The sequence below is a fragment of the Pseudopodoces humilis genome, chromosome 21 (assembly GCF_049639895.1).
Source record: "Pseudopodoces humilis isolate 2021_Gansu_Grassland_sample_001 chromosome 21, ASM4963989v1, whole genome shotgun sequence".
In the NCBI taxonomy this organism is placed as follows: Eukaryota; Metazoa; Chordata; class Aves; order Passeriformes; family Paridae; genus Pseudopodoces; species Pseudopodoces humilis.
This window is the reverse complement of record NC_142220.1, coordinates 9,656,097-9,682,900: the sequence shown is the minus strand read 5'-3', so window position 1 is coordinate 9,682,900 and position 26,804 is coordinate 9,656,097. Positions and strand designations below refer to the sequence as shown.

The 26,804-nt window shown below is 44.7% G+C and overlaps 1 protein-coding gene across 1 annotated transcript; it reads left to right on the top strand.

The window, feature by feature from the left end:
* Nucleotides 1-775: 775 nt before the first annotated feature.
* LOC102113778 (myosin heavy chain, skeletal muscle, adult-like) lies at nt 776-17,153 on the top strand. Its single transcript, XM_014259672.2, has 40 exons — nt 776-822; nt 1,012-1,059; nt 2,270-2,512; nt 2,601-2,744; nt 2,836-2,992; nt 3,548-3,575; nt 3,674-3,788; nt 3,864-3,956; nt 4,084-4,147; nt 4,244-4,342; nt 4,443-4,546; nt 4,629-4,767; nt 5,728-5,846; nt 5,946-6,095; nt 6,603-6,773; nt 7,321-7,630; nt 7,739-7,818; nt 8,492-8,579; nt 8,678-8,795; nt 9,055-9,178; nt 9,627-9,763; nt 9,853-10,108; nt 10,639-10,881; nt 10,979-11,155; nt 11,241-11,386; nt 11,474-11,564; nt 11,653-12,042; nt 12,277-12,403; nt 12,497-12,615; nt 12,878-13,074; nt 13,590-13,773; nt 13,860-14,025; nt 14,193-14,317; nt 14,504-14,812; nt 14,916-15,119; nt 15,386-15,511; nt 15,606-15,776; nt 15,864-15,968; nt 16,111-16,206; nt 16,869-17,153. The coding sequence occupies exons 3-40, from the start codon at nt 2,306-2,308 to the stop codon at nt 17,019-17,021; spliced, it is 5,832 nt and encodes a 1,943-aa protein (XP_014115147.2). The 5' UTR covers nt 776-822; nt 1,012-1,059; nt 2,270-2,305; the 3' UTR covers nt 17,022-17,153.
* The last annotated feature ends 9,651 nt before the right edge of the window (nt 17,154-26,804 follow it).

Sequence of the window (26,804 nt, the reverse complement as noted above, 5' to 3'; positions counted from 1 at the left end):
TAAGTTAAATTGCCAGCAAAGGCAGGGAGCATCTTGCTCACTGACACTAACCTACAGATCAGGAGTCTCAGCAGGTATAACCCATCAGAGGGTTCACAAGAACAGTTTTTAGAGACTCTGCCACTTATGTGCAATCTGAAGTATGTGCAAAGAGGCACACAGCCTGTGTGTGTGTGTGTGTGTGTGTGTGTGCACACTCCTCCTGATCCCCTTAAAGCTGCCTCACATCTGTCAGAGCCATCAACTGAGAAGCCCAGGCAGAACCCAACCTCTCCCTGCTGCAGTGTTTGGCTGACCATCCTGCTGTGCCCGTCACCCTCCTCACCTCTTCTACATCTGCATTTCTGCTTTCAGGGTTAAACCAACAAAACTGCCAAAATGTTTTAATAATGCTAATTTATCTTTTAACATCCTGTTTTATCTATTGTACAGCTGGGATAGCTGCAGCACAGACATACCAAGCAATCCATCCCAGGTCGTGCGGTGAGTCGATGAGAAAGTCAGCAATAAAATCCATAAGTCCTGAATCCAAGTTCTTTAAGTGCTTTGACTAGTCCAGATTCCCTCCTTAACACCCTTGGAAGATTGTTTATAGGAGATGTATTCATATAGCCACTAAGACATCAAAATTTTCTAATTATATCTAGTCATGTCAAATGACAATTATGCCCTTAGTTCAGTTTGCCAGACAATGCTTTACCAAAGAGGGTTTGCCAAAATATTTTTGACCGAAGAAAGAGTAGGCATCTGTAGCATCTGCAGGCGAGATCGTATAAAACGTCCCTGCAACACGTCTGCCCTGGCTCCACAGAAAGCTCCAAGGTAAGAGGATGGGGTCTGCAGGCTGGCAGGAAGGGGATGGCAGCCTAATGTGCCACCGCATTCCTGCTGCCTCCAGTGCTCCTGTCCAGGAGGGGACTCCATTACAAATCTGTTTTCAAGGCACCTGCATATTTTCACTCTTGATTTCTGTGCAGCAGCAATTTGGGAACTGCTATTTGTGTTTTACAGTACTGACCAGCTGCCAGCCCACAAGCCACACATCTGGTGTCACGAGAGGTAAGAAGCTGATTTACTGATTCTTAGGGGCAGAGACAGATCCTTTTGGGTGGGGTGTCAGGAAGGTTCTCTGGTTTACTCTATGCAAACCTGGTGGGATTGCAGTAGAAAGTGGTGAGGGTGCCCAAAGCTGTGTTTGAAGCCTCTGAGCACTGATGGCAGAACAGAAAATCCCCATGGGGACATTCTCAAGGTGTGCTGCCTTCCCATCTTTGCTAGGGCAGGAGGAGAATGGGACCAGATAGGCACAGCAGGAAAAAATGCAAAATCCTGTATTCTGTTTAAGAATATATTAATTATTAAATCATCTGAACTTACAGATCTTCTAACCACCTTTACAGAGTTCCAGAATTCTCAGCTTTCTTACTCCAGACAAAAAATATATTACCTAAAGAATAAAGAGGGAATAAATTCTACTAAAATAGCTAGAGGATTTTCAAGTGCAGTTGGCTACATTTAAATACCATGGATGTTTAATAAATCACTTGAAGAAATACTTTAAAAAAAAAACTTTTGAGAACTTGTGTGTTCCTAGATTTTTTCAGTAAGCATTTATTTGAGATCTTAATACAGCCTTGGAAATTCCAGTTTCAATGACTGAATTTTATTTCACCTAAGTCAGAACTTTGGGGCTGAAATTATTTAGGTATTGTGGTACCTAAATATTTACATAGTAGTAAATGATAAGAAATGCATATAGCAAATTAATTGTGGCAGAATATTAAAAGGTCACAAAGCGTGCACTTCTTTATTTTTGTTTTTCCAGTGGAGAACTTCATTAGCAAAATTTATTAATTACCTACTACCTTTCCATTACCAATAAATAGGAAATGTCCCACAGATTCATTGTATTCCAAGACTGTAGGTCATCTACACTACAGTTTTTCAGTAGTTTTATTTCACTCTTCATCCTTTTAACAATTTCTTCTATTTCCATTCCTAATAGTGTTATCTTACTGAAACTTGTTCAACAAATTCACTCTTGTCTTACAGGCACAGTATTCTTAAAGCACCAAATCCACAGTTCTGAAAAGGCCATCAATGAACATTTGAAGACCTAGACCACATCCATCTTATTTTGACATAAAATTAAGTTTCTAGTTATCCCATGTTAAAATACCTTCAGTATGAAGAGACACCAAGGCACAGGATAAAATTTTCCCAAATCCCACAGAATAAATAATCAGGACCATATTTTTTTCCTCCTCAGAGTCATCTGCTGACATATCCTCAGTACAGTGCAGACATGGCCTCTGGAGATGCTGAGATGGCCGTTTTTGGGGAGGCAGCTCCTTACCTCCGAAAATCGGAAAAGGAGAGAATTGCAGCCCAAAACAAACCTTTTGATGCCAAGTCATCTGTCTTCGTGGTTCATCCCAAGGAATCCTTTGTGAAAGGGACAGTCACTAGTAGGGAATCAGGCAAAGTCACTGTCAAGACTGAAGGGGGAGAGGTGAGTCAAAAACAAGGCTGAAGGACAACATTTGCTTCCCTCACTGAGTTCTTAGCTGATATATGAGGATCTTTTGTTTCCTTGGCAGACCCTGACGGTGAAGGATGACCAGATCTTCTCCATGAACCCTCCCAAGTATGACAAAATCGAGGACATGGCCATGATGACCCACCTCCACGAACCCGCCGTGCTGTACAACCTCAAAGAGCGTTACGCAGCCTGGATGATCTACGTAAGTGGCAGCAGCAGCTTCCTTTGGGCAGCCTCAGCAACTGCTGGGCCAGGCTCAGGGGAAGCCAACGTGCTGTGTCCCTTCCTCACAGACCTACTCGGGTCTCTTCTGCGTCACTGTCAACCCCTACAAGTGGCTGCCGGTGTACAACCCCGAGGTGGTGTTGGCCTACCGAGGCAAGAAGCGCCAGGAGGCCCCTCCACACATCTTCTCCATCTCTGACAACGCCTATCAGTTCATGCTGACTGGTGAGTGTTTGACCTCCCTCACAGCAATCTAACCAAAAAAGCCCTGCTGATCTCACTGGAGCATGTGACAAGGCAGCTGGAACCACCAGAGAGCATGACTGTGAACTTGGTCAATTTATGTAACAAGCAATTTCAAGTGAAACTGATCTAGGAGCATTCATGAACTTACCATAGTAAATTATTTGTACTTTATTGTACAAAATTCTACACTCTCCTACTCCAGAAATAGTACTTGACTCAGTTTTCTACAGTTTTTCACTGATAAGAAAGAAAAAGTTATTTTTTCTTGTATTTTGAACTTGTGTAGGTACTTTGGTTTCATTTCTTGAGGAAAATTATATGAAGGGCAAGTGACAAACAGCTTGTCTCAGGTCTGGATGCTTCTCAATGTTCAATAGATCTATTTGGGGTTATGCTTAATACTGATAGGACATAGAAGGGAATTGGGTAGTCTTGGAATTTCTGAAGAATTACCAACTTCAGTTTGCAGTTTTATGTCTCATTCAGCTTAGCAAGTCAGCTGCTAGCACATCTTTCATTGTTCCTCTTTGACAGATCGGGAGAACCAGTCCATCCTGATCACGTACGTACACCCCCTGCGCGGGTCCCTGCGGGGCTGCCCGGTGCCAGGGGACCTCCTGCCTGACCACGCACCCTCTGCTTCTCTCTTGGCTTGGGCAGCGGAGAATCCGGTGCTGGGAAGACTGTGAACACAAAGCGTGTCATCCAGTACTTTGCAACAATTGCAGCCAGTGGAGAGAAGAAGAAGGAAGAGAAGTCATCAGGTAAAATGCAGGTGAGTGAGGAAGAACAAAGGTCTGTCATTGCCCTGTCAGCTAAAGACAGTGACTGAATTCTTATGTCTCTGCAGGGGACGCTTGAGGATCAAATCATCAGCGCCAACCCACTGCTGGAGGCCTTTGGAAACGCCAAGACCGTGAGGAACGACAACTCCTCACGCTTTGTGAGTTCTTGCCTTGCATAAAATCTCTCCCCCTGATGGCAACACACGATGCCTGAGCAGTTCTTCATGCAAAGGAGATGCCAGCAGAACACATCCAGCCTGATCTGCTGCTGCTTTTGCTTAACAGGGCAAATTCATCAGAATCCACTTTGGGGCCACAGGCAAACTGGCTTCTGCTGACATTGAAACTTGTAAGACATTCTCCTGGACTGCTCCCATCCCTTCCCCAATTCCCATCTCCATGTCCATTCCCACAAGTGCCTAACTCTTTCTACCTCCCTGGGCAGATCTGCTGGAGAAGTCCAGAGTCACTTTCCAGCTCAAGGCGGAAAGGAGCTACCACATCTTTTATCAGATCATGTCCAACAAGAAGCCAGAGCTAATTGGTAGGAGACATCATTGAGCTTTTGAGAGGAAAATCTCTGAGCAACATTCAACTATATTACAAGATTAATGAAATTAACCCATGAACACATTTGTTTTCAGAAATGCTCCTCATCACCACCAACCCATTTGACTACCCTTTTGTGAGTCAAGGTGAGATCACTGTTCCCAGCATTGATGACAAGGAGGAGCTGATGGCGACAGATGTAAGTAATGTACAGAACAGGTCGACAGGCACAGGTCATCAGATAACATGCAGCTATTTCATTTTGCTCATTATATTACCAGAGTGCCATTGACATCCTGGGTTTCACTGCTGATGAAAAGACAGCCATCTACAAGCTGACAGGGGCTGTCATGCACTATGGGAACCTGAAGTTCAAGCAGAAACCAAGAGAGGAGCAAGCTGAGCCTGAAGGCACAGAAGGTATTATCAAATTCCATAATTAACCCTCTGTAAGCCACTACCTATGTGGAAGACGGCAAAAGTTGTTCAGTGTTGGACTTTCGATCCCAAGGAAAACAATCATTGAGGAAAAACAGCTGTCCCTTGTCCTCAGTACATCAAGTTCCCTGATCACAGGATTTATGTAACTTTTGCTATGAACAATTAATACTTTAAACTGGTCTTCATACTCTTTCAAGAAGTCAGGAGTTATGGATGTTCCTTTAGTCATACCTTTGCTGGAATATGGCTTGCAATTGTGAAACAGACCAGTGATTCAGTTCTAACATAATAGAGAACAGCGTTCCCATGCACCCTCACCTATCAGATGCTCAGGGAAATCAGCTGTGAGAGCTGTCATTTCATTCCTTTCCTTTGTGGGCACAGGGCCTACAACCCCTGTCTTCAGTCCTGTGAGTAATGCCTCTTCTTTTTAAAGGACAAGGCAGGTGGGGAGCACCACAGGTAATAGGATGAAGCCCAATGAGTTTTATTGAACATCGGAAACAAAAGCTAAGAAAAGGCTGTAGGCTGTGGATCTGAAGGAGAACAGAGATATTGTCTCTGTGTTCCACTCTAACTGTTTTGTGGTTTAGATCACCTGAATGTAGATCAGTACCTGACTGTTGTCACTGCAGCTCCTGAGCTGCATGTGTGCTGCACACATTCAGACTAGCAAGCTTCAGTTTTCAGTTTTGTGCCAGGAGATATTTGAAAACTTCATAATTTTCTGCATGCTGCAGTGAAGAATTTCAAACAGAAATTATTTTAGAAAAGCCCAATATGTGTAATGGCAAGTGTGATATTACAAAGATTCCCTCTACAAGAGTCTATCAAAAGTTTTCAAAGAACAGAAATCTGAACCCTTCAGCCTTTAGGGAATGCCCCAGGATTCAAAGCCTACTGGACATAAAATTCTTCCTTTTTCCTCCGGCTTTTCAGTTGCTGACAAGGCTGCCTACCTGATGGGGCTGAACTCAGCTGACATGCTCAAGGCCCTCTGCTACCCCCGTGTCAAGGTGGGAAATGAATACGTGACCAAGGGCCAAACAGCACAGCAGGTAAGAAACATAACCTGTAACCGTGTGTAGAATTAATAACTTTTTGATTCTCCTCTGCCCCGCATTGTAACTCCAGTTATTTTTTTATTTTTCCTGTAGGTGCACAATGCTGTAGGTGCTCTAGCAAAGGCACTCTATGAGAGAATGTTCCTGTGGATGGTTGTTCGCATCAATGAACAGCTGGACACGAAGCAGCCCAGGCAGTATTTCATTGGTGTCCTGGACATTGCTGGCTTTGAGATCTTTGATGTGAGTAAGATTTCATAACAGCTATTTGGAAGTGACAACTGAATGTTATGATTGATTTGAGACACATTTTTAAAGAGAACATAATATTATCACATGATTATTGCTATTTGTCTTTTTTAAATAAAAAAAATGACCTTTCAAAGGACTTGTATTATTTCAAGATGCGGAAAATCAAAGGTACAAAATGGTCGAATCATAAAAGTTCATTGTTTATATAATTGGGAAAAGACAATGTAAAAAAATGTAATCATGATAGTCCTAAGCTTGGGTTTATTCTCCCTGCTACTTGGTCTCATTTTAAACAGGATGTACAATTTATCTTTAAATTTTATCAATGAAAAAAATTCCTTGTGGACAATTAATTTGATTATTTTCTCGTTTTCATAATGTCATAAAACAGTCTGAAGAAATGCATGGGAAATCAAGTTAGCTGCATTCCTTAATTTTAAAAGATGAGGTCTTGCAATTATTGCTGCATCTTCAAATTTGCGTCTTTCTTATTTCCAGTTTAACAGCTTTGAGCAGCTGTGCATCAACTTCACCAATGAGAAACTGCAACAGTTCTTCAACCACCACATGTTCGTGCTGGAGCAGGAGGAGTACAAGAAGGAGGGGATTGAATGGACATTCATTGACTTTGGCATGGACCTGGCTGCCTGCATTGAGCTCATTGAGAAGGTGTCCTTTCTGTCCAAATCAGTTACATGCATGGAATCTCTGTAATTACTTGGTCTCATTTTCCAAAGAGATCATCTGTGTTCATGTTTTTCTTGTGCTGTGTGGCCGAGAGCTGGAACAGCACTCCAGATATTTCTTCTCAGAGCTGAGTAGAGGGGAAGGATCTGAGGATCCCTGAGCTCTTAGCAGCACAGTGTAGATGAGGATGAGTTGGTGGCTTTGCTGCAATGTTGTAATGCTGGCTTGTGTTCAACTTGTCTCACACATTTCTGTGTGATCTGAGTTCCACCGAATAAGAAGGTAGTGTTCTGATTTTACACATTGTCAACATAAACAAAATTAATTTCTATTTTTTTTATGAGTAATTTTGTGTTAAAAAATATAAGTATCAGTGTGATCAGTCCCACTTTCTAGAAGGAAACGGAATTAAATAATAATATTTTCTGATGTGTATCTCAGTCTATGTTCCATTACTGTGCCTAGCTGAAGATCATTATTGCCCTGAAAGATAAATTACAATCACAATCTCCCTTGTGATTTCTCCCAGCCCATGGGCATCTTCTCCATCCTGGAAGAGGAGTGCATGTTCCCCAAGGCAACTGACACCTCTTTCAAGAACAAGCTCTATGACCAGCACCTGGGCAAGTCCAGCAACTTCCAGAAGCCAAAACCTACCAAAGGCAAGGTTGAGGCCCACTTCTCCCTGGTGCACTACGCTGGCACAGTGGACTACAACATCACTGGCTGGCTGGAGAAGAACAAGGACCCTCTGAATGAAACTGTCATTGGGCTGTACCAGAAATCATCTGTGAAGACCCTGGCTTTACTCTTTGCCAACTATGGCGGAGCAGATGCAGGTTGGTTCTTTGAATTCCATGTTTTCACTGATGTACAGCTTGCAAAAAGGAATCAAAGAAGGCAAAAAAAAAAAAATCTAAAATCTGTTTTATTTTTTTTCAATTTAGCCGAGGCGAGTGGCGGCGGTGGCAAGAAGGGAGGCAAGAAGAAGGGCTCTTCCTTCCAGACTGTCTCAGCTCTTTTTCGGGTACAGTAGAGAATTCACTAGTTCTTCCTAAGAAGAGTAAACCCACCAATTACTACAGCTAGTCATGTTTTGGCTTGGTTCTGCTAAAAGATTCTGAAGTTCTTGGGCCACGTTGTGCTATGAATAAATCTTAGTAGTAGTTTTCTACTCATACTTTATTTCACTGAATGCACAGCTTTTCCATTTGTTTAAGGTTTGGATTAATCTCACCTTACCCTACAAGATAAATGTATAATCTAGATATTAAAACTCAGCTTGTTGGTTTTGTCCCTTTTGCTTTCAGTAGGGAAAACACAAAGGTTCTATGTGGTATGCTCCATGTGATCCACTCCAAATGTCTACTGCAGAATGCTTCACACTGCCTCATAGGGGTACTACTTTATCTCTCTGGGTATTTCCAATGGAAGATGGATTTCCTTTTAAATGAAGGCATTCCACTAGAGTCAGTGAAATGTATTAAAATTGTAGATTTAAGAGTCATTCCTACACATTTTTCAGAAGAGCTTTATACACTAAGTTCTAGCAAAGATCTGTGGAAAGTCAGAAAAACTGGTGCAGAAGGCTTGAGTTTGGGGTTCTTCTAATTTTTGTATAGTATCTCATTTCAGAGAACTTGATGCTTACAGCAAAAATTACATTTGCTAACATCAGCTTTTCTTAATGCCTCTCCCAGGAGAATTTAAACAAGCTGATGACCAACCTGAGAAGCACCCACCCCCATTTTGTACGGTGCATCATCCCAAATGAAACTAAAACACCTGGTAAGAGACTTACACATATATTGAAGGTTTCCAGCGTGGTGCAGGTCTTCCCCAGTGTATTACAGAACATGGTATGTGTTTGTGCTCTGCATTGCCAGGTGCCATGGAGCACGAGCTGGTCCTGCACCAGCTGCGCTGTAACGGCGTGCTGGAAGGGATCAGGATTTGCAGGAAAGGATTTCCCAACAGAGTCCTGTATGCAGATTTTAAACAGAGGTCAGACTTCATCCTATTACTGGATCACTTTGTCCATCTTAAATAGCTTTTGAAATCTAACCTTCCCCTCCTGTGCCTAAAGCCTTCTCTAAGTTTAACAAGTGCTGTTAGTTCTCAAGAGTTCTTAAGACTCTTTCTTGCCATGTACCTGCCAGCTAGTCTCTACAACAGACCTCTTCATATTCATAGAATCAGTTAGGCTGGAAAAGACCCTTAACATTCTGGAGTTCAAAGCAAGTCCTTCCATTTTCCTCCTCAGATACAAAGTATTAAATGCCAGTGCTATCCCAGAGGGACAGTTCATTGACAGCAAGAAGGCTTGTGAGAAACTCCTTGGATCAATTGATATAGACCATACTCAATACAAATTTGGTCACACTAAGGTACAAGATCCGTTTGCTTCAAGTACTATGTGGTTGTGGCTTGCATGGTTTGACATTGACACTCAGATACTCCAGACAGTACATGAAATGATCCAACAGGGTATAAGAAATAGTGTAAAATAAATCAACCAGATCCTTGATTACTCAACACGAATAAACTGAAATTCTTTGCCATAGGATGATTTAATTAAGGGTTAATCAAGATCCTAATTTAAGACAAAGTTGTAGAATAAAAGAATCAAGAGTGAATAAAGATAAAAATGTCTGGCTATTATAGTTCTTCAACTGTAAGTAACCAGAAGCTTGGAGTTATAAAAGACTGTCTGCCACTACAGATGTTCTTTGTGGTTTTACTCTTAATTTCCATAGTACTTGTCATGGGGGGCAGGGTATCAGGTTATGTTAAAAAAGTACAGACACTGCATCTGTTTTCATGTTCTTACCTAAGGTGTTCTTCAAAGCTGGGCTGGTGGGACTCCTGGAGGAGATGAGGGATGAGAAGCTGGCACAGCTCATCACCCGCACCCAGGCCAGGTGCAGGGGCTTCCTGGCGAGGGTGGCGTACCAGAAAATGGTGGAAAGGAGGTAGACTTTTCTTCAAATAAGGTTCATTGTACTTGGCTTATTGTGTCATCATGGTGTAAACACTAATATTAATTCAACTTATCCTTCAGGGAGTCCATCTTCTGCATCCAGTACAACATTCGTGCATTCATGAATGTCAAACACTGGCCATGGATGAAGCTGTTCTTCAAGATCAAGCCCTTGCTGAAGAGTGCAGAGTCTGAGAAGGAAATGGCCAACATGAAACAAGAGTTTGAGAAAACCAAGGAAGAGCTTGCAAAGTCGGAAGCAAAGCGGAAGGAGCTGGAGGAGAAAATGGTGAAACTTGTGCAGGAGAAAAATGACCTGCAGCTTCAAGTACAGGCTGTGAGTAGCACCAGTGGGCTTTATCCCAATTCTGCTGTGACTATCAGGTTGATATTTAGAAAGACATTTTCAAACCACATAGAAAGTTTGATTTAGTTCAGTTCAATTGTAATTCTTTCAGTGGTGCTCTCAAATGTATAACTAGCTTCCGTAAGGACTGAGAGGTATCTGTAGTCATAATATTACTTGTGTGACACTTTTGTATGGTGTATGCTGAGATATTCTTAAGATTATGCACTTTGATACAATGTTTGATACTATGAGATAACATTGGATTCTATACCCTGCACAAATAAATAAATACTCATGTCTTCAGGTGGATTGAAAAGGATTTTATTTGGTTTTAGCTTTAAATCTGTCTGTTTCAAAGCTAACAATATAAAATCAATTCTATATTCTATGTCATTCTGTTGGAACACGAATCAAATTTTAAACTATAAAAGTGCTACACAAGACCCTGCATTATGTAGTTTAAGTATCTCAATATTCCCTCAAGAAGCATATCCCTAAAAATGGCATCTCCCTACCAGGAAGCAGATGCTTTGGCTGATGCTGAGGAAAGGTGTGACCAGCTCATCAAAACCAAAATACAGCTGGAAGCCAAAGTTAAAGAAGTGACTGAAAGGGCAGAGGATGAAGAAGAAATTAATGCTGAGCTGACAGCCAAGAAGAGGAAACTGGAGGATGAATGTTCAGAACTGAAGAAAGATATTGATGACCTTGAGCTAACACTGGCCAAGGTGGAGAAGGAAAAACACGCCACCGAAAACAAGGTATGAGGTAGAACCTGTCAATCACACTCAAGGGAAAGACTTGTTATAAGGTTTTAAGCACAATTTTGTGTCTGTGCTTATTCCTTTCTTCCTAAAGGTGAAAAACCTGACTGAAGAGATGGCAGGCCTGGATGAGACTATTGTAAAGCTGACCAAAGAGAAGAAAGCCCTCCAAGAGGCCCATCAGCAGACCCTGGATGACCTGCAGGCAGAGGAGGACAAAGTCAATACTCTGACCAAAGCCAAAATCAAGCTGGAACAGCAAGTGGATGATGTAAGCACACAGACACAGAGCAGGAACAGGACAGGTATGGAGCCTGAGCTGGCTGGTAGAGCACTGAAGGTCTTGTTGTGTTCAGCTGGAAGGGTCCCTGGAGCAAGAGAAGAAACTGCGCATGGACCTGGAGAGAGCAAAGAGGAAACTGGAAGGAGACCTGAAGCTGGCCCAGGACAGCATCATGGATTTGGAGAATGATAAGCAGCAGCTGGATGAGAAACTGAAGAAGTAAGTGTGGCTCTGGGGCACCTAAGTGCTGGGCTGGACCACTTGTCTTCTTCCTTTGAGCTCTAACACAGTTCTTTTTGGCCAAAGGAAAGACTTTGAAATCAGCCAGATCCAGAGCAAGATTGAGGATGAGCAACTTCTAGGCATGCAATTTCAGAAGAAGATCAAGGAGCTGCAGGCAAGTCTCTGTTCCTTCCCCTCCCTTGCTCAGGCTCAGCTCAGGCAGGAGGAGGGCACGGGTGTGAAGGGTCCCTCCTGTTCTGCAGGCCCGCATTGAGGAGCTGGAGGAGGAAATTGAGGCAGAGCGAACCTCTCGCGCTAAAGCAGAGAAGCATCGGGCTGACCTGTCCAGGGAGCTGGAGGAGATCAGCGAGCGCCTGGAGGAAGCAGGAGGGGCCACAGCAGCTCAGGTGGAGATGAACAAGAAGCGTGAGGCAGAGTTCCAGAAGATGCGGCGGGACCTGGAAGAGGCCACGCTGCAGCACGAAGCCACGGCTGCCGCCCTGCGCAAGAAGCACGCGGACAGCACCGCTGAGCTGGGGGAGCAGATCGACAACCTGCAACGTGTGAAGCAGAAGCTGGAGAAGGAGAAGAGTGAGATGAAGATGGAGATTGATGACTTGGCCAGTAATATAGAGTCTGTGTCTAAAGCCAAGGTACACAATTATTTTTATTAGGAATTTGATAGCAATGTGATATTTTTCTTTAATCTTATTTATTTAATTTTTATCAGGCTATATTATAAATAATTTATCCAAATCTTACATGTAGAAGTAGGCATATGTACAGTCCCAAGATATGTCAACTACATCTTCTGGACATACTTTCTTGCTAAAAGAAGGAAGGATCAAGGTAATTACTCATTTTTTTTATGTGCAATTGATATCTAGGCCAACCTGGAGAAGATGTGCCGCACACTGGAAGATCAGCTGAGTGAATATAAAACAAAGGAGGAGCAGAATCAGCGCATGATTAGCGATCTTAGTGCTCAAAGAGCTCGTCTGCAAACAGAATCTGGTACAGCCCTTCTGTCTGCAATTTTAAAATGGCAGAACTCCATAAATTGTTCTCTTGGCTATTAAAATGTTTTCTAAATTGAAAAATTTTCAGGTGAATATGGACGCCAGGTGGAGGAAAAAGATGCTTTAATTTCTCAGCTGTCTAGAGGGAAACAGGCTTTCACCCAGCAGATTGAAGAATTGAAGCGGCAGCTAGAAGAAGAGATAAAGGTGAAGATATTCATGTTACATATGAAACAAATATTTGACATAGTATTGGTTTTAGTGACATGTTCAAGACTTCAAAAGGTGACCCAATGAAAAATTCAAACCATCCTCTTAGATCATGCAATTTAGACCCTTGCAGTGAAGGAATCCCATGTTTTTATCCGGCTAATCACTGTATGTTTGGGATGTATATCAGTGTATAAATACCAGTAAGAGAAATTTCACAGGAAACACCTATTCCTTACTGCCTTATTTTTACCACCAGGCCAAGAGCGCCCTGGCCCACGCCCTGCAGTCCGCTCGCCACGACTGTGACTTGCTCCGGGAACAATATGAGGAGGAGCAGGAGGCCAAGGGGGAGCTGCAGAGAGCCTTGTCCAAGGCCAACAGCGAGGTGGCTCAGTGGAGAACCAAATACGAGACAGACGCCATTCAGCGCACGGAGGAGCTCGAGGAGGCCAAGTACGTGGGGAAAGTGACGAAGGCTGACATACACCAATAAGGGAAATTTAAAGACACCACTGAGATTTTCAAAGGCAAAAGCCTAATAGAAGGTTAAGGAGTTATATGAAACAGAAAAACACAAGGAAAAATGGTTCAGTGATAAAGAATGAAGGTGAAAAGACATGTATGGGATTGTGCAAGACTGCAGAGAAGGTATGGCTGCCCTCTCCCTGGGAGTGTTCAAGGCCAGGTTGAACAGGGCTCAGAGCAACCTGGTGTAGTGGAAGATGTCAATGCCCATGGCACAGAATTAGTAGATTCTTTATGTCCCCTCCAACACAAACAATTCTGTGACTCTATGATTCTATGAAGACCTTGGGGAAATCAAATAGGAAAAAAATGACTGCTATGGATAGGCTCTACACCATGTGCATTAGGACCAAATACTAAAAAGTGTCTCATGTGCTCTGGTGAATATTATAATCAACATTCACTTTCATATCCAGTTAAGAACTGTGCTTACCAATTTCCAGGAAGAAGCTGGCCCAACGTCTGCAGGATGCAGAGGAACAGGTTGAGGCTGTCAATGCCAAATGTGCCTCCCTGGAAAAGACAAAGCAGAGGCTGCAGAATGAAGTGGAGGACCTGATGATTGATGTGGAGAGATCCAATGCTGCCTGTGCTGCTCTGGATAAGAAGCAGAAGAACTTTGACAAGGTCTTTTGGCCTCCAGCACCAGCACTCCTGGCCAGAGCATGCCCCTGTGATGGCCACAGCCCGACTCACACCCCGTTTCTCTTCAGATCCTGGCAGAATGGAAGCAGAAGTATGAGGAAACACAGGCTGAGCTGGAGGCCTCGCAGAAGGAGTCGCGCTCTCTGAGCACGGAGCTGTTCAAGATGAAGAATGCCTATGAGGAGTCCTTGGACCACCTGGAAACAATGAAGCGGGAGAACAAGAACTTGCAGCGTAAGTCCCTGGCCTCTGCTCCCCTTGCTGGCCTTTCTCACAAACTCCTCTATCTGCCACACTTAAGGGCTCTGGGCCTGCAGGACATGCCTGGCCCCTTGGTGCAGCAGAGCCTTTCTCCATTCAGCTCTGTGCCTGACCATGCTGCTTTTCACCCTTCCTTGCAGAGGAGATTTCCGACCTCACGGAGCAGATTGCAGAGCAAGGAAAGGCAATTCATGAGCTGGAGAAAGTGAAGAAGCAGATTGAGCAGGAGAAATCTGAAATCCAGGCTGCTCTGGAGGAAGCTGAGGTATGTGACCATAAACACTGGCACCTGCACTAAATAAATGAGGAAATAGGTTTAAACAGGCCTAGATTCCCCTCCCTTCTCTCTGGGGAGTGCAGACAGTTGAGATCTCTCGAAATACTCTGATATTCCCCTAAAAGGAAGCAGTAGGTTTATTGATATTATCAATGTTTGCGTCTACCTGTCCAGGCCTCCCTGGAACATGAGGAGGGGAAGATCCTGCGCCTGCAGCTTGAGCTCAACCAAGTGAAGGCTGAGATCGACAGGAAGGTAGCAGAGAAAGATGAAGAGATTGACCAGCTGAAGAGAAATCATCTGAGAATTGTGGAGTCCTTGCAGAGCACTCTGGATGCTGAGATCAGGAGCAGGAATGAAGCCCTGAGGCTGAAGAAGAAGATGGAGGGAGACCTGAATGAAATGGAAATCCAGCTGAGCCATGCCAACCGCGTGGCTGCAGAGACACAGAAGAACCTGAGAAACACTCAGGCAGTGCTGAAGGTTTGTTCAGCAAAGCTAAAGAAAGAGAAAAATGCGATCCCTGACATTTTTGCCACTCAAGTGACCACTGACACCTGGTAATTTCTTTTCTCTTTCTTTAAAGGACACCCAAATCCATCTGGATGATGCTCTCAGGACACAGGATGACCTGAAGGAGCAGGTGGCCATGGTGGAGCGCAGAGCAAACCTGCTGCAGGCTGAAATTGAGGAGCTCCGGGCAGCCCTGGAGCAGACGGAGAGGTCAAGGAAAGTGGCTGAGCAGGAGCTTCTGGATGCCAGTGAGAGAGTTCAGCTCCTCCACACCCAGGTCAGGGCAGGGAGAAAAAGCTGTGTTGACCAAACACAGAGGGCTGGAATTTACCAGAGGAACAGCAGTACTAGAAAAGCCTCCCTACTGCTGACCCCAAGGAAAGGCGTGTTTTGCATCCATTCCCCAACATTTTGTAAACACTCATTTAAAAATAATTACATGATAAGAGGTGGAAGCTGGAAGGGGAAAGTCTTTGTTCAGGCAGAAGCTTTATTTTGGCACATTTATAATTAAACTCTTGTCACGTCCATCCCATTGTACAGAACACCAGCTTGATCAACACCAAGAAGAAGCTGGAAACGGACATTGCCCAGATCCAGGGTGAAATGGAGGATACCATCCAGGAAGCCCGCAATGCTGAGGAGAAGGCCAAGAAGGCCATCACAGATGTGAGTTGGGTACTTCTGGCATTGCTGATGATGAATGTAGTCTCCCCAAAATATCTCCAGTCCTTAAATGGCTTTGACCTTTCATTCTGATCAGGCTGCCATGATGGCAGAAGAGCTGAAGAAGGAGCAGGACACCAGTGCCCACCTGGAGAGGATGAAGAAGAACCTGGACCAGACAGTGAAGGACCTGCAGCTTCGTCTGGAGGAGGCCGAGCAGCTGGCACTGAAGGGAGGGAAGAAGCAGATCCAGAAGCTGGAGGCCAGGGTGTGTAGGGCTGGGGGTGTGCCTGAGTGAGCGTGTCCTTGCAGAGACATTGGCAGGGAAGCTGCAGGGATGGGTTTGTCCTTGCAGGTGCGGGAGCTGGAAGGGGAGGTTGATGCTGAGCAGAAGCGCAGCGCTGAAGCCGTGAAGGGCGTGCGCAAGTACGAGCGGAGGGTGAAGGAACTGACCTACCAGGTAAGGCAGGAGGGCTCCTGCTCTCACACGGTTTTCTCACAGCAAGGCACGTTTTGCACACACCATTCCCAAGGGGAATTGTTAACCTCACGTGATGCAGTATCAAGAATTGACTCTCTTTCCTGTTTGCCAAACACTCTAGTCTGAGGAAGACAGGAAGAATATTCTCAGGCTGCAGGATCTGGTGGACAAGCTGCAAATGAAAGTGAAATCCTACAAGAGACAATCTGAGGAGGCTGTAAGTATCTGAGTGCTTGTCAAGAACTACTTCCCAGAGGGTAGTTTGGCCATTGAGGAGACAAATATAAGAAATTTAGAAGATGCCACTCATTAATAATGGAGGACTTAAAATTCTTTCAAATTCTCATAAAGGCTCACAAATCAGACTTGCCTTTGAGAATGAAAACAATGAGCCCTTAAGAAAACTACTGAGGAGGGCAAATGCACATAGCATTTTTTGCATTACAACAGTAAAGCAATGTGTAAGGACTTGTATGAATGATGGTAGTACAGTATATAAAGAAATTCTGGAAATACTATGTTTTTAAAATTTTGATAGCAGACAGGGAATGTGTTGGAAGTCCCCCACAGACCACTTTTCATTCTGCTTTTATAATTATACAAGGAACCTTTGCCTGTTTCTGGGCTTGCAGCAGTCAAGGATGAAGTGAGGGAAGTCCTACAGCCCCTGAATTTAAGATTGTCTGAGCATGGCTTCTTCATTGTGGAAACAGTCCAGCAGAGAGTAGGGCTTATGGTTCTGTTAAGGAGATATGTGAGAAGGACTCTGAGATCTCATTAATCTTGCTGTGATACTTTGTACAAGCAGTGGTGCATGGAGTTTGGGAACAAAAACCCTAAGCCCCAAACTTCTCACTACCGAGTCCTTCTCCCTCCCAGGAGCAGCTGTCCAATGTGAACCTCTCCAAGTTCCGCAAGATCCAGCACGAGCTGGAGGAAGCCGAGGAGCGGGCTGACATTGCAGAGTCACAGGTCAACAAGCTCCGAGCCAAGAGCCGGGACTTCCATAGGAGGATAGAAGAGGAAGAATGAGAACGTCACAAGGCAGAAAAGTGCCCCGAGGACTGCACAAAATGTGAACCTCTTGGTCACTTTCCTTCTGCCATGAGTCTTTGTACCCACCTCAGTGTCTAGTGAATAAAGACTGTAGTAGATTCCTCTGCATACATGCTATGAACAACTTCTTTGGGTTTTGTTTTCCTTGGCCAATTACATTGCAGAAGAAGCTTCCTTACTTTTCCCGTCTAAGATGGAAGGGAGAAGCTGGTGGCAGTGCTGCATTCAGGATCCACAAACTTAGAGGCTGGCCATTGATCTGGAAACTCCTGAAAATCCAGCCTGTGCTCTCTCCTGTCTCCAGCAGCTCCTTGTCCAGCTCTTGCCTTCACATCCTCCTAATGCTTCTCCCGCTGTCCTTTCAGCACAGCTTCTTTCCCATGGGAGAGTCAAGAGAGGGTGATCTTTTGCTTTTTCCTTTCCCTACTCTTGATTGTGATGCTGAGCCCCCACAAACCCTAAACACCAATCTCTGAGTGCATCACCAGAAGCTGCAGTGCACTGCACTGGGAAGGACTGACAGTTCTCTGACAGAGACAATTTCAGTCCCAAAGAGCATGGTTACAAGACACCAAAAGTGTCCCTACATTGTGTCATCTCCCTCACCCTAGATTTCCTCAGCTGCTGCCACCAGCTGCTGCCAGTTTCTCTTGAGAGGGCAAACAGCTGAGTCTGCCTGGGGCCAGGTGCTGGAATGACTCCCAGGACTCTCCCTTAGTGCCCAGCTCTTGCACACCACATGGCTCCAACACACCTCTTCACCACATCAACAGTGGGAACACTCCGCTTTGGAGAAGTTTCCCAGAAACTTCAAAGGCTTTGGTGCTCTCTGAGTAGACTGATATGCTGACTAAAACAGTTTAGTGGTAGCTGAGGGCTATGAAGTTAATTTGGAAATCAGCAGTATGAGCTCATGAAATTGCCCCCATTGTTGTAGGTCTGCTCCTTTCTGAAGCTGTCAGGGGCAGTCACCTCAGCTCCATGTTTCAAAAGTCCTTGATGCAGTTGTCCTGCCAAAGCAGTGAGAAGTCAATGAGCCCTACCGTCACATGAGACACCTAGAGATTTTCTTTGACAACTTGTCCAAAAGCACTGTCTGAAAGGACACAGTGGGAAATGACTAGCAAGTCACTGAAGAAGCAACACCCTCATTGTGGGTATGACTGCATCTGTTCTGACCTACTATAGCCTTGTTTGGACTCTTGCAAAGTCAGCTGCTTCTTCCTCCAGCTTTCTGCTTGTTTCTCTTGCATGCACCGTCTGGTATCTCTCTCACTCTCATGGTCGTGGTTGAGAATAAAGCAGGTGGCCCCATGCCCTGACCTCAGGCACAGGTGCACACCCTCAGGCAGGACCTGCCCTGAGCACAGCAGGGCACTGCTGATGGCACTGGGAACTGGCCCTACCCCCCAGAAAACTCACAGCTTCCTCTGCCCTCTCCTGCACTCCAAGGCCACACCAAACTGCCCCTCAGCCTTCACAAGAGCCATTGCTGGAGGAGGGGACAAAGCTGAAAGGAGCTTTGGAGGAGGCCCCTAGCAGGAGGATCAGCCCCATCATGTGTCTCCTTTCATCCTCAATGTCAAAAGCCCAAAATAGCCCCGCTCTCCCAAGACTCCTGTGCGGGGTTGTGCCTGTTTGTGGGCATGATTTGCTTCCACTAATAGCGCCTGAAGACATTCCTGGCCGGGTAGGCTGCCTTCTATGTCGCAGTGCAACGTGCTGCCGTGGAGGAGCTGGACACGTGTGCTGTGTCCCAAGGCAGCAGCTGCTATTCTTACCCCAGAGAGACTCTCTGCAGCACAGCTCCATTGCCAGCTGAAAGGTTAAACATCAGAATGGGGCCCAGCACCGTGGCCGTGGGCACTCCCTGCTGGGATGTGCTGGCCCGTGGGCAACACAGCAGCTGCCCAGGTACTGCCAGCAGTCAGTCGGGGCTCCGGGGGGTGCATGAGGCACCCCCTCTCTCATTTTAACCAGCAAATGCAAAAGACAGGCTGGGCTGCAGCTCTGAAGTGCACCATTTTACTGCTGCCTTCCTGGAGTTCCTGTCTGGGTGAGGATGAAGGCAGAGGCAGGGCTTGCTCCAAGGTCCAGCAGTGCTGCAGGGGCTGTCCGTGTCCCTTTGCTCAAGCTGGGCTTTCCCAGCACTCATTTAGGGAAGGCTGCAGGGCCACACACCACAGGTCCCTCAAGTGCCCCAGGAGTATCAGGGCTGCAGGAGAAGCCCTGGCTGGGCTGGTGGCTCTGACATGATGGTTATGGAGACTCAGCCCTGCCTGCAGCTGGACTCCCCTGGCCCTCTGGAGCGCTCAGGAAAGCTGTGTCCCAGCTGGGTACAGTCACCGTGGGTGATCAGGCAGAGGACACGGAGCCCAGGACATCAGCTGGGATGGTGGCTGTGCCTTTCCCTCAGGCCTTGGCTGGGATGGTGGCTGTGCCTTTCCCTCAGGCCTTGGCTGCTGCTCTGACAGCACAAGGTCCCCTCAGCTTGGCCCTTGCCACCTGACACCGAAGGACAGACGTGTTCCTTTGGGGATCCTCGGCAGGACGCCGACAGCATTACTGCCGCTGAGGGGAGCAGGGGGCCCCGGTGCCACGGCCCCATCAGGCTCCTGTCAGTCACAGGGAGCTCCCGGGGCAGCAGCTGAGCAGGCCCTCTGCTCCAGGCACCCAGTGCCAGGGGATGGCAGCCTGGAGCCATCGAGGGGACCCTGCTCTGGGCCCTGCTCCACTGCAGACCAGCAACGAAATCTTGCTTTCTATGGGTTAGCCTTGGTCAGTAGAGGATCACAGTTAACATGCCTTATGTTCAGAGAATGCTTTTTGAGTGCAAAAAGTGCTTGGAGAAATTAATCATTTAAAATTCCACCATGTGCTCTTAAGTACTCAGACACTGCATTCTGCTCAGGAACTCCATAAATAAAAATAATGGAGGAAGGTGTGTTCTGTAGAAATGCCGTTCTGTGCTGATCACCCTTCCTGAGCATCACTTTCAAAGACAGGATATTGGGCTACATGAACCTTTGATCTCACAAGGACAGCTTATTTTAGATTATGACAGAGTTTCCTTCAGGGGTTAATACCATGGTCCTTCATTATTTCCTTTTCCTTCCCCTTCCTTCCTGCTCTTATAGTTACTTGCTGCTTCAATTACCACTTCCCGTCTGCCAGGCTGCCCACCCCACTCACCTGGTCTGTAATAAGAGCTGCTTTGGCAGGGGATAGAAAGGGCATCCCGAGCGTCACCTCCTTGGATGGGATCTCCTGCCCAGACCTCTTCCACTGAGGTGTTTTTGGAGACAGGAGGAGTGTGAATCATGGTGCATGAGAGGCATGCACTTGAAACTGCCCATCCTCTAATCCCAGCTTATGGGATTTATTTGCCTCCTGTGTTCAGTTATTCAGTTTATTTGCCTCTCATGTTCAGCTTAAACTCACTCCAAGACTTCCAAGAATACCACTCTGTGGGAACCTACTTGGAAACAAATTTATAATTAAAGCTTCCTCTAGGACAGGTGCATTCACTTTCTTTGACATATAGTGGAGGTAAATCCCAGCTGCATAAAGATCAACAGAAATTAATTTCTGACTAGAGCAGAAGGGACAGCAAGGCCATCACAGCCCCTCCACAGCCAGCCTGTGACATTCAGCTTCACAGGTGCTCACACTTTGACATAGAAATTTTTGGTCGCATTTGCCATGGTAAAGAATGGGTGGCCTATTCTTTACCTGCAGCTTTTAAGTCTTACCAGTTATGGTCCTCAGTAGTTCTTCCTTGGAAATAATTTATTTCTTCCAGAAATTGCCTCAGCGTATTCCTTCAGCCACATTTATCAGAAACATTAGCTCAATGGAAAATTTCCTAACCAAATGTCACATCAAAATTATGGACTGAGCATGTTCTGCTCATACCACTGAGCATGTTTCAAGCTAACATTGAAAGTAGGAACCTTAATGGAGCGACACTGAATTGAAAACCAACCTTTTAATATGGAAAATGTGCTCTTACCCTCTCCAGGGTTTAGTGTCCAGTCAGAAGTACAGAGGTGAGCAGTGCTGCTACAGAGCAGTGCTCTGACATTTTTGCTTGCCCTCTACTAACATTCCTGGAAGCTCTCATTTTACACAGAGGGCAGCAGAAAACCTGCTGCAGCAGGGGCTGAGCATTCCCTGTTAGACTGTCCATGACAGGCTGCAGAGAAAACTCACCTGTCTAGGCAGGCCCTACCTTAACAACAGTAGGGCTATCAGCAGCACTTGCAAGGTGAAAATCCTTCAAGGGTTTAAGATCCCTTTTTTTGGCAGTGGGGGGAAATAATGAGCAAGTCGTTCAGACTCCTTCCTACACCATTTCTCCTTCTAGAAGAGTTCTAAGTATAGTTCTAATCTGTCGCCCTGAGAATCAGGACCTCGATATTGTTTTTCTACAAGTTCTAGCCACTTTCCAAGGAAAGCAACTATAAACAGATGTTTATACATTCCATTAAAGATATACCTTCTGATGGACATCTCTCACAGCCAGTGTGGTTGAGAAGGTGTTAACCTGACTATCCACTATTCATGGTCAGAAACCTATAAATACTGAAAGAAAAAATAAAATTATCTCTTTCTTTCACCACACCTCGAACTGCATCTGTGTGACTCATTTTGTGTCCAACAGTGACACTAATCTATATGATTTTTGTATCTGCCACTGTCCCTATTTCAGTTTCCACTCTTTTGAGGTGATGGTGATGTGTTTTTTACTCAAAAGTGCTATATGTTAATACCCTGGTTCTAAAATTCAAATGTTGCCATTTATTTTGGAGAGATAGTATTCTACTATGTATGAATTACAGCGTCTCTCAAGAAAAAACATTAGGTCAGAAAGTGATATCCTAGCAGCTAGGTCTCACAGTGTCATAAATGGTTTTAAGGCAGAATCAAGGCACTGAACAAAATACTATTTTTTTACTTTTCCTAGATTATAAGGACACTGATACTAATTAATCAAATCCCAATAGAAGTTTGTTTAGGCAATCTATACTGAAATCATATCCTTTTTTGAAAGATTCCTGCAAATCCTAGCCAATAACTCAGGGCAGGACTTGGCAACGACTGCCATTCAGTAGTCTGTCTGGACAAAATGCCAAACAGTTTAGCAGACACAGGGAAAAAAAAAGAGATGAAGGTGGTGTCTCAATATCCTAAAGATAAAGAGCCTGCAGAAATAAAATTAGGAAAAGAAATCAAAACAATTGCTCCTCCAATTGCTCCTCCTGCTGCCTGTACTCCCCAAAATGTGATGGTGTCATGAGGTCTCCATTTGGGTTGGAAAAGACATCTAAAATCAGTATGTTTAACCATTACCCCAGCACTGCCAAGTCTACCACTAAACCATGTCCCCACATATTTTTTAAATCTCTCTGGAGCTGGGGAGCCCACCATTGCCCTGAGCAGCCTGTTCCAGCACTTGACAAACCTTTCAGAGAAGAAATTTTCCCAATATCCAATCTAAACCTCCCCTGGCCCAGCCTGAGGCTGTTCCCTCTCCTCCTGTCCCTGTTCCCCAGGAGCAGAGTCTGACCCCCCTGGCTGTCCCCTCCTGCCAGGGACTTGTGCAGAGCCAGAAGGGCCCCCTGAGCCTCCTTTTCTCCAGGCTGAGCCCCTTTCCAGCACCCTCAGCCTCTCCTGGGGCTCCAGATCCTTCCCCAGCTCCATTCCCTTCCCTGGGCATGTTCCAGCCCCTCAATGACCTTCATGTCATGAGGGGTCCAAAACTGACCCCAGGACAGGAGCTGACAGCTCAGAGATTTTTGCAAGACACCTGTCTGAGTGTCCCTATGAACAGGAGTTTTAAATCTACGGAAGGAAATTTTTCAAGCGAGTTTGCCTGTGAAGGTAAATATGACTTCTTGAACTTTTCTTGTTGGTTCCCACATGTTCTAACTGGGTTTACATTATTTGTTTCTCTTTGGGCAGAAAAGAACATCAATGGGAGGTCTTGAGACTCCCACTGAAGTGGAGGTCAGAAACTTACATCTATGTTTAATTTTCTGTTATTGCAACTGGACAGAAGGTCCTGGTCAGCTTGGTCCAGGGAAGAAGGCATGCAGGACCTAAGCAGAAGGCCTGAAGGTGGTTGGTTCTGTGACAAGGTCATGAAGATACTGGTCCTGGACTTGCTTTCTAACTAGACAGGTTACAAGGCTGCTTCAAGAAGCAGAATAGAGAGTGAGGTTTCCATGGGGCCACAGACTTAAGAATTTTGATAGGGCTCAATATTCACATTTCACCTGTGTTTGTGAGTCCTCCTCTTTTCCTCAGAGCTCCCCAGGTCAGACTCACTGAATACAAGGGGAGGGAAATCACATTGTAGGGACTTACAGAAAGTGGGATAGGATCTTTTTTCAAGATAATTCTTTTTTCAGGAAGGAGACCACGGTAAATATATTTCACTCTGCAACAGAATTGGTTAAGTTACAAGAGAAAATTAGCAGTCATCCCAAAGAAAATGAAATGGAGATTGTTTTAATAATTTCACTAATGCGGAGGAACGAAATAAAGTTTCCCAAGGAGGAAGCACATGATGAAGAGCCCTGGTGTCTTACCCACAGAGCAGCTTGTTGTGTGAGAAATTTGGAGTCATTGGAGGGGGAGAATGCATCTCTATCCCCCTTCCAAAATATGCTAAAGTTTCCAGGAATTGTGGGATGCAGTGGGCTTCCAACCAATGCATGAGAAACAGCTGGTGCCCTGCTGGGTTTCTCCTGTGTTATTATTACTTACTGTAAAATTTAAGGATTGAGATCCTGAAAAAGTGAGTTGAGGGAGGGGCACTGAACTCATTTATCCAGTAAAACCGTCAGTCTTGCTGCACTGTAGTTCTCCTGGTTTCCCCATAAGCCCTCTTAATGCCATGGGATTATATTAGTCACCTGGCAGTCCTGTGATATACTAATGGATTCTTAAGTAGGACCTTTCATTGTGTCTGGAAGCTTCACAAATCCATCTATGAGTTCTCCATGATTTTCAGACATCTATATTTGAGGACTGAGAAGCAAAAAGATCTGCCATGAGACTACTAACCTGATGATAAGGGTCTGAAATCAGCTCCATTATGGGAAGACCACTTAAGCTGAGAAATAACAGAGGAATAGCTGCAAATGTAGGAATTTTACAAGGAAGAAGGGGAATGTGATTAGAATTATGGAAGTAATGTAGGACAGTGTGCATCACAGGAGCATAGTCATGGGAGAGTATGGACTGTGTAGGAAGAATACACAGGGGAAATGAGAAGGGTTTATGCTTTATGTCAAAATGCTTCTTGTTTGTGCAATGCTTGACTGTGGGGCTGCAGACATCCTGTCAGAGACGGGAGGAAAATGAGGAATGTTGTGATAGGGTCTGTAATGGACCACCTGAACAAGACAAAGTAGTGAAGGGATTTCTACAACTACTAGAAACTCAAGTCTCCTCTGCCTTAAGGAGGTTTACAGCCATATGGAGATCTGCTGTGAGGGCAGCAGCATCAGGCAAGCTCTGCCAGAAATTCTTAGGCAGTGCTGATGTCAATAGCCCAAATACTGGACAGGCAACACTGAGTATTGGAAGCAGGGATGAAATTGATAAATATGATCCCAGATGGCACCTCAGGCTGCAGCAAACACATGATGACTGGATGAAGGATTCAGTGGAAAGCTGGAGATAACCAACAGAATAGCACTCTAGGCTTTGTAAGATTGGAATTCATTGCATTTAAGGAGCTGCTCGTTACCACACACTTTGCAACAGCTATGAAAGAGAAGAGACTACTCAGGAGAGATGTGCTTTATAAGCACAACCAAATTGAATTTTGGGGGCTATTTTAACCCTTCATAGGATGCTACATTACATGTATTATCATAGATCAATTCTCAAACAGCTTTATTTTCAGCTGTGTCCAGAGCTGTATTAGAACCAGGTAAGTCAACACTGCTTTTCTTTCATGCTCTAACTAGTGATTTCTACAAGCACTCACTGGCAATGAGTACTAGAACCCAAAATAATATCTGCCCACACTGTATGGAGCAGTTGTAGTGTTACATGGGGTGCTTTAGCAACATCCTATGGGTGTTACACGAGTTGCTTGAGAAGTGTGGTAGCCCCCTCTTATTTGCAGTTGGTATTTCTGTCCTGAAAGGACAGCTGCTGAGAAATGAGGAGATACTTGGTGAAGAGCCTGAAGCAGGAAACTTGAGGAACCTGAATTCCCTGAACAGCATGAGCATGGAGAAATTTTAACACAGGACTTCAGTGATGTGAATGCGATGTGATAAGAGGGGGAATAATCAGTCACTTGCTGAAAGCCTTGGAACTTTCCCTACCTAAATCGCACCCAAGCAGAATGGTACCATTGTTGCTGGAGTTTCGGTAACTCCAGTACCATTGCTACCGGAATTCAGAAAGCACCAGTAATTACTGACCTGGATTGTGTCCAGAATGGAAATGTATGGATGACTAAAACTAAACATCTTGCAACCCTATAAATAGCAGGCCTTAGTGAGGCACTTTGAGCTCTCCCAGACTGCAGCAGGCTGCAACCAGCATCTCCCTCAGGGTGGGGTGCCTCTCAAAACTCATGAGCTCTCAAATTGGTGAAAAATGGAGGACTGATTTTCAAAAAATTCACCAAAAGCTAATTCACTAGAGCAATACCCTCCACTCCCTGAGGCTCAGCTCTTGCCCACTGAGAAATTCCAAGACATTTGAAGTGAATATTTCACTGAACTCAGAGGGAGCTTTTAACAGGTATAATCCTTGAACATTTATATACACACCTTTGTGTCTATGTGCATGCATGTGTGAGTTCATTTAAGCACTCTACAGCAAGTATAGTTTTAATGTTGCCATATGGAATGTATAACTAAATCCCTGTTGCAATTATACTAAAACCTTCTGAATCATTTTATAAATGCCAAATTAGTCAATGATTAGGTCCTGCTAAAACCCTTTAGACACAAACTCTTGACCAGGTCTGGTATTTTGATTAGATCCAACTTCACCTAGACTCTGCCAGGAGTTTAGAAATCAAGGGGCCCTCTGTGAAAAGGAGGCTTTTTCTTATGCTTTTTACCCTTACCCTTTGCATCCCAAGTTGTTGTGCAAATAATTCTAAAGTAATTCTTAGTCATTTTTTATTGATCTTTGTAGCAAGTAATAGAGCAAACCTTGACATCAAATTTTGTTGTGCATTGGCAAATTCATATTGAACTCTCTTTCACTAATGCCTTTGATGGTGATACTTTAAGCAACCTTAACTCATTTGCAACATTTGATTCCTCAAAAGCCAGCTCAGGAATCTATTTAAGAACTACATATCAAAGTAGAGTCTCCCATTACTTGGGATCAGTCTCCCAACTCACTGTATTTCAAATAATTTCAGCTATTGAGAGTGTCCTATACAGAAAACTCAGCTGTAATAGATTTTTACTTCCTGCTTTTTAGAGAATACCACTGAAAAGTTGCTCCCAACACTGTCATCTAGTTTTTGACATATTTTCCCTGTTCCTTCCAATGCATATGTTCCTAAAGCATCATAGGCGTTGTCATCACCATTACATGACTGAAAAGTTGTGGTATAAACATACCAAGGAAACTACCATGGGTCAAGGAGCAAATCACTGAGAAAGGCAGCAATAGAAACATGCAAGTTCTCTAAGTGCCTTGAGTAGTCTAGATTCTCTCCTTAACACTCTTGAGTGTTAAATTATTTATAGATGTATTCACGTAGTCAGT